Genomic DNA, 7,712 nt, shown 5'->3' on the forward strand with positions numbered 1-7,712 from the left:
GTGGATTCACTGGAGGGGCACAGCCTTCTGTGAGATCTGAATCCAGGCTCAACTCTGGAGTCCAGCACAGATGAGTCATCTCAGCACTCAGGAGGTTGAGGCAGGAGGCAGTCAGGTTTGAGGTCAGCCTGGGCTACATAGTGAGACCCTGTTGCCCCTTGTCCCCACTCCAAAAGAAAGATATGAAGGGTGGGGCCCTGAGCTGTGCACCCCAGACCTAGCTCCAACACTGGGATGGAATAGGGGCCTCGGAATCCATGGGTGGGCATTCTTCTGTTGCTGTGGCAACCATAGGTCCATTTGGGTGCTGAGGGAGTGAGTTTAAAGGGTTAGGAGGGGCCGCACACATGGGGGAACTTGGTGAACACCGGGCCAGTTTGCTCAGTAACCCAATCCCTGAGGTCAAGGCTTTGGGCGAGTTGGAGCAGGGACAGAACAATGACAACTTGGACTTTCAGAATGAGCCATTTGGGGGCCACTGGTTGCAGGGCTCTAACAGCATCACAGGGCGAACCAGAGAAGAACCAGAAGAGGAAATTCCCCCAGAGGAAATGGCTGGGGAAGAGTTCCCCAAGGCCTCCAATCTGGATGATTCTCTTAGACGAGATCTGGAGGTGGAAGTGGTTGAAATGAGGTGGGTGTTGGGGACCTAATGGGCAGGTAGGTGCCAAGGAGGCAGATGCTAACACACCAGTCTATCCTGGCCACCTTCATTGTCTTTTCCCTTGGAGACCCCCAGCTTCCCAGAGGCAGGGGACGCTGCTGCTGGTAGCTCTGTCCTCCTCTGGGTCCTGGTACTCAGTAAACATCGGGGAGAGAAGTGAGTGTCGTGTTCCCTTTCCTAACAGCCCCAGGAGGTGGGAGCTGACTTTTTCTGGTTCTGTGGGCTCAGGGCTCAGTTTCTGGACAGTGTGGAGCCTGGGTGACAGCAAACTCACTCAATTTTGAGGCTCCAGGGGCCCAGAGCTGACCAAAGGCTCCTGATGGGGGAACAAGCCTGCTCTGTAAGCTCCAAGACACGTCAAGGTGGACCAGCAGGCCCTGATGCCAGACTCTCTTGCAGCCATCTGTCGATCGCTGAGCGGACTCCCAGTGTCTCCACAGTCAAGGGCAGGAAAAAGAGGAACCGGAGGCTGATGGAGCTGTCGAAGCCTAAGACCAACTGGCAATGTCTGAAAGACAGGTGAGGGCTGGGGCCCAGGAGGCGGTGAGGCAGTAGGTGTCCTGGGCCTGTTGTGCTCTTCTGACACCTGGACACCAACCCATCACCCTTGTGGCACCTCGGGCAGGGCACCTAGAGAATAAATGGGCTGTTGGGAGGCATCAGGCAAGGCACCAGAGGTGGGATCCTTGGGTGGCACCCAGAGGACAGTGAGGAATCTGGGAGCCAGTTGGGGACCCAGAGGCAAAGGCAGGGCCTGGGACCCTGTCTCATCGCAGGAAGGGGTGCTGTTGTAAGGGCTATGCCTGGATTTCCCCATACAAGACCAACTTGCAGTTCTGCCTGTATTGGTGAGTTGGGGTGTCCCCTCCCTCTGTCACCTGCCCATGTCAGGGACATGCGAGGCTCCAAGGATACACCTGAGCTGCCTTCTCTTCAGGGACCAAGTTCTAGGGGTGGAGGGCTCTAGAGCTAGGGCCATCCTGCCTCTGCCTTCCTGCTGTGCACTAGGCCTGCTGTGCTGTGTCCCTGAGGGGCCCAGCTCTCCAGCTCTCTATACTTGGCTTTTCCATGTACCCCATCTTGGAACATGGGCCTCACTCTAGATAATCTGTGTTTCCCCTGGTACTCCGCAGCCCTAATCCAGCCTGACCTCCTGTTCCTCCGATTGCCCTTCCTGGTTCCCCAGCCTCCTGTCCGTTGTTCCAGGGCCTCAGGCTTCCCTTCCCTAGCAGAGCACAGGGCATTGGGCACAAGGCACAGGGCACCCTGCCCTGAGCTGCTCGGCTGTATTCCAGGCCTTCTGTATACTGGACCGAGCGATTTATCGAGGACACTACGTTGGCCATCACGGTCCCTGGTAGGTTCTGTATTTCCGGGGAAGCCTGGGTGTCCTCTGCCTGGCCCAGGGTCTGCTGGCTCCATTCAGTATGTGGCCACGAGCCACCTTCCTAGGCCACTCTCAGGACTCCAGTCCTTCCCCACCTCCCTGAGTGGTTGGAATCCTGTGGGACTGCAGGGAGAGGGGTTCAGGGCAGTCCCCAAGGGTGAATCTGGGCAGGGCTAGTATTTGTATTACAAAGATCCCACCTTCCTTCCCAAATGGGATCCATCTTCTTTGAGCACGTAGGCTCCTTCAAATAAAGCCCCACAACAAGAGCTCCTCTGTGGATGAGTGTAGCCAAGGATGATCTCTCCTGGGACTCTAGACTCATCCATCCCCCCACCCCAACCCTAGAAATCCTAGGTCAGCACCAACTTCAGACAAAAACCTAGTTTATGAGCCTCAGTGTTCAACTCCAGGGAGGGAGGAGCCATTCTTGCCCACTGTATTATGCCTGTGGTCGAGAACACTTTTGGCAAAGTGTCTGCCCATGTCTCTAGCTTGTGCCCCATGCCTGGACCTGTGGAGGGCTGAGTAGAACCGTGGGGTTGAGGGTGGGTCTTGCCGAGACCCAGTGTAGCTGTGGTGACCAGGCCATTTCTGTCCAGTGGTGTCCCAGCGTGTGGAGGAGCTTTCGAGGCCCAAGCGGTTCTACCAGGAATATTACAACAATAACAGGTGAGGGAGGGCGGGCAGGCGCAGAGGATCCGAGCCTCCTCTTGTTTTATTCTGAGAGGGGTTTAGGATGCTCTGCTTCTGGATATAGAGTCTCAAGAGCTCTAGCCAATGTCCTTTAGCTGTCTGACCTTGGCTTCGAGTGACATTGGCACTCATGACTGTAGGTTATAGAGGAGGGACCTGGAGGACCATCCATGCTTTCTGAAGCCTGTCCTTAGAGCCCCTCAGGCAAACCTTTGCTGTCTCTACACACTGATGGCTGAAGCGGGACCTGTGCCACCACTGTGTCTATGCACAGCCCTGTTCTGTGTTAGTGCCATCGTATCAGCTGAGTAGGAGGAAGTCATGCTCACATGTAGCTTGTGATGTACCTGTGCTGGGTGGATTTCAGGGTGAGCTGCTGCATCCCAGCTTCTGGTGGTCGACAGGAGGGTTTGGATTAGCAGTCGCTGAAGCTGAAGTTGGCAGCATTTGTTCTTGGGGAGGGTGGAGATGGGACCTGATTTTAACATCTGAGCTCAGGGTAGTCACTTCCCTAGCCCTTTGTGGCTCCTGATGGGAATGGAAACTGGCCCTCTGACACACCCAGGAAGGTTAAGAAAGAAAGTACATATGGAGGGTACCTCACGCTCTGGGCCAGACACACAGGAGAGGCTTCTCTTGGCCTTCATGGGATCTCCTCTGGGAGGTATTTTGTACCCTAGTGTCTTTAGGCTCACCTATCTCAGGAGCATTCTGGGAAAGACCATGTACATACAGTTAGTCACCCACAGCTCTGCAGAGGAGTGGGGTGATGGCTGAACTCCAAGTGCCTTTTAGGACAACGCCCATCTGGCCCATCTCTCGGTCCACTTTGGAGTACCAAGCTTCTAACCGGCTGAAGCAACTGGCTACCCCGAAGGTTCGCAATAACATCTGGAGCATTAACATGTCTGAGGTAGGCAGCCCTTGCCATACACTCTTAAGTGGTTGGGGCAGTGGGGACAGATGCCTTTGGATGCAGGTGAGGAGGTGGGGGCACAGCCTCTATGGGGTGGGGGTGGGGTTCACTGGGTCATCTGAAAAACTCTGTCCCCCCACTCTGGCTCTTGAGCCTTATCACTCTCTCCTGCCACCTGAAGCCATCTGGGATCAATCTAATGTTTGATTGCTCTCAGTCATCACAGCATCTGGTCTCTGTCTGGGGCACCGTGATGGAGTAACATCACCCAAGGGGATGTGGCCAGTTACTCTGTGTGGTCACCTGGACCTGCTTTTTAATAATTTTAAAGTCCATCTGGGGTTCTCTGGCTGAATCAACAAAACTCCAGACTCAGTGAGAGATGCAGTCTCTAAAAACAAGGTGGAGAGCTAGTATGGTTCTGTACACCTTGAATCCCAGGCCAGAGGCAGAAAGATTTCTACTAGTTTGAGGCCAGCCCAATCTATATAGCAAATTCTAGTCTACTCAGGGCTTCATGGGGTAGCTGTGAACGAAATGGCTTTGGCTCTTGGTGGGTTGCCCACGCACTGCACCTGCCCATGAGCTCCTGGGATTCTTGAATGGAAGACACAGACACATGCATGCGTCACACACACACACACACACACACACACACACACACACACACCAGCTAATTTTGATATGCCTTGACTAGCTCAATGGTCGGGCACTTCTAAACCTCCCCATGGCTACCACACACTTCCCTCTGGTATTCCTGGCTTAACACCTTGTAAGTCTGTATTTTATCTTTGCTGCCTTGTTACCTTCTGGTTGTCCCCCCGCATAGGGCCGCATTTCCTTTCCATCTACATTGCTGGATGGTTTCTCTCCTGCAGCTCTTAAATCTGATCCCTCTCTGAGTCACGATGATTCTCTGTCTTTCTCCTCCACTCCCTCTCTCTGTTCCTTGCCTGAACAATCTAGAAGTCCTGTCCCATCTCCTTGCCCAGTCAATGGCTGTATGACAATTCTTTATTATCAATTGAAGGCAGCTAGGGCAGGGACCCTCAGGTCTGGAAGTGCAGCTTTGGGAGCCAAAATAAGACAAAGCATTGGAACCAACCCACGACACCTAGAGAGACCCTGTCTCCCAAACCAAAAACCAAGGCTGATGCTGCTCGCCTTTAATCTCAGCACTGCCGAGCCAGGAGAGGGAGAATCTCTGTGAGCTTGAATCCAGCTGGGTCTACATAATGAGTTCCAGGACAGTCAGGGCTATGTAGAGAGATCCTGTTATAAGAGAGAGAGAGAGAGAGAGAGAGAGAGAGAGAGAGAGAGAAAGAAATGAAACCACCACACCAACAACAACGAAAAAACCAACCCCAATCCCAAATCCAGCCAGGTGTGGTGGAACACATCTCTCATCCATGGTACTCATGGGGTAGGTGTAGGAACATTGAAGAGTTTGGGGCTACCTTCAGCTACTCAATGAGTTCAGGCCAGCCTGGGCTACATGAGACCCTGTCTCAAAAACCTATAACAAAGTCCAAGCAGCATGCCACCACCGTCATACGCTCCCATGCACGTTTCTAATAGACAAGGAACATTTTTTTTTTAAAAAAAAATATTTTTTTTAAGATTTGTTTTTTACTATATATAAGTACACTGTAGCTGTCTTCAGATGCACCAGAAGAGGGAGTCAGATCTCATTATGGGTGGTTGTGAGCCATCATGTAGTTGCTGGGATTTGAACTCAGGACCTCTGGAAGAGCAGTCAGTGCTCTTACCAGCTGAGCCATCTCTCCAGCCCCCACAAGGAACATTTAAAAGCAGATAAAAACCCACGCACACACAAATTCCTTAACATTAAAAGTGTGGCTTGCATGGAATTCCCGGCCAGTCTCAGTCCCGAACTTGCTTCTCATTTGGATCCAAGTGAGAACATGGTTCTTCCCACCCACTGCCTTTGCTTCCATCTTCACTTTCTGAGGTGTGCTCACCTTCCTCCAGGCCTGCATTCAGGTTGCTCCTGTGTCTCAATGCTGCAATCCCCTATGGCCGCCATGGCTACTGGGATCCTCTGGAGAGTCCCGGTTCCTGGGCCTGCGGTTGAGGCCCCACTGGGAGCTTTCTATTCTTCTGTGAGCTGCTCCCTGTAACAGATGAAAGTCTAGCCTCAGCCAGGGCCAGAGTTTGCCCGGAAACCTGCGCCAGTCCTAACACACAGGGTCCACCTGCCTCCTCACCTGTGCTGGAGACGTCTCCTTTTACTCCTGTTACTGTGTTACTCGTGTAGTTTCGAAACCAAGTCACCAGGGCTGGGTCTGTGTGTCTTCCTGTGTGCATTGCTCTCGTAGAACTCAAGAAGCCCTGCTAGATTACCAGCACACGTGTAGGTTTCTTTTTGGGCCTGCTAGGGAACAGGCTTGAAAAGGGGACCTGTTAGAGGGTTGGTGGGGAAGACTCAGGCTGGAAAATGCAGTGGCTTTTCAAAGGTGGGTGATAGCGGCAGCCACAGATCTAATTCTGAGGTTTTGGACAAGGGAGCTGGTGAGGTGGCTGTTAGGAGCACTGGCTGCTCATCTGGGGAACCTGGGCTCCATCCCACCCACAGCATGCCCCTGGTGGTGCACAACCGGCTGGATCTCCAGTTGCAGAGGACCTGGCACCCTCTTCTGGCTACCGACGGTACTGCACACATGAGATGCGCCGTCCCACATATACGTAAAGATTATATATAAAGTATAAACTTTTTAAAAGAACGCATCTTAGGGAAATATCTGCCTTGACCTGACCCTTCCATGTCAGCAGCCCCTCTATGGCCTCCCCCTTCCGCCTTGGCAGCCCCTCTGTGGCCTCCCCCTTCTGCCTTGGCAGTCTCTCTGCGGCCTCTACCTTCGGCCTCGGCAGCCCCTTTGTGGTCTCCATCTTAGCAGCCTCTCATGGTGTTGCCAGCCTCTAACCGCAGCTGCTCTCTGGTAGTTGCGCATGGAGTCGCTGCTGCCACATTTGCACCAGGGTCTTTTCAAGCCTGTGATTGTCCACTGACAGCTTGTTTTTTCCTCTGTCTTATTCATTCTGAGACAGGGTTTCACTCTGTAGATCAGGCTGGCCTCCAATGGACAAGAGATCTGTCTGCCTCTGTTTCCCAAATTCTGGATTAGAGGCGTGTGCCACCACCCTGGGCTATTATTAGTCTTGGTATTTTGCTTTATGGTTTGTTTACCTTCCCCAAAGCATCTGAAAGCATTACCATTTTGGGGTGTCCCTGGAGGGGCTCTTGATGTACTATGGTGACTAAGCCTTGTCGAACACATTGCAAGGCTGTTTTCACCCTGGGAGTCAGGGCGTGCCTGCTCTGTGCACTGCTCCGGATTGTGACTGATTCAGTCTCCCTCTGTTCCTGTGTTCAGGTTTCCCAGGTGTCCAGAGCAGCTCAGATGGCAGTCCCAACCCCACGGACGCTTCGGCTGGCACAGCCCAGGCCCCCAGCCACCCTGTTGGAAGAGTGGGATCCTATGCCAAAACCCAAGCCTTACGTGTCAGACTATAACCGCCTTCTTCAGCTGGCAAGTGAGTGGATGCCCTTGTGTGGATGTGTGGTGGGTGAGGAGACACGGGTTTGAGGCCTGCACTTTCCGGGTGTGTGTCTTCCTTGTGCGTTGCTGTCTGAATCTTGGACCCTGTCAGAGGTTATAATAGCTGAGGGTGCTGGCAGAACAAGTGGGTGCAGAGATGAAGCTGAGGGCAGGCACCAGGCAGCCAGGCTGTGCTGTGAGGGCTGCCCTGGAGCAATTGCTTGTTTGATTCCCTTTTGTGTGAAAGTTGAATAGTCCTTTACCGGTGGCAACAGTACTGTACACTCATCATGGAAAAGACAAGAGAGCCTATGAAGAAAGTAAACGTAACAGCTAACGTCACAACCTAGAGTCCACACGCTTCACACACATGGTGCAGAACCCACGTGGACAAGTTTACACGCATCTTCCAGGCTACTCCCCAACCCTCACCACACACTGACCAGGCCAGAACCCAGTGGGCTGTGCCTGTAGCACACTGTTCCCTCC

General features: G+C 53.1%; 1 protein-coding gene across 3 annotated transcripts in view; it reads left to right on the forward strand.

Moving 5' to 3' along the window:
• The first annotated feature begins 277 nt into the window (after positions 1 to 277).
• Positions 278 to 7,712, forward strand: part of Theg (theg spermatid protein) — a 10,368-nt gene continuing 2,933 nt past the window's right edge. For 2 of the 3 annotated variants that reach the window (XM_031349411.1, XM_031349413.1), the window contains exons 1-7: positions 278 to 634; positions 1,064 to 1,183; positions 1,441 to 1,512; positions 1,960 to 2,021; positions 2,654 to 2,723; positions 3,543 to 3,660; positions 7,059 to 7,218. In XM_031349411.1, coding sequence (XP_031205271.1) covers positions 348 to 634; positions 1,064 to 1,183; positions 1,441 to 1,512; positions 1,960 to 2,021; positions 2,654 to 2,723; positions 3,543 to 3,660; positions 7,059 to 7,218 — 889 coding nt within the window. In that variant the 5' untranslated portion in view covers positions 278 to 347. The remainder of the gene's footprint in view (positions 635 to 1,063; positions 1,184 to 1,440; positions 1,513 to 1,959; positions 2,022 to 2,653; positions 2,724 to 3,542; positions 3,661 to 7,058; positions 7,219 to 7,712) is intronic. The other variant, XM_031349412.1, reaches the window with a different exon arrangement.

Source organism: Mastomys coucha, unplaced genomic scaffold, assembly GCF_008632895.1.
Source record: "Mastomys coucha isolate ucsf_1 unplaced genomic scaffold, UCSF_Mcou_1 pScaffold4, whole genome shotgun sequence".
NCBI classification, from domain to species: Eukaryota; Metazoa; Chordata; class Mammalia; order Rodentia; family Muridae; genus Mastomys; species Mastomys coucha.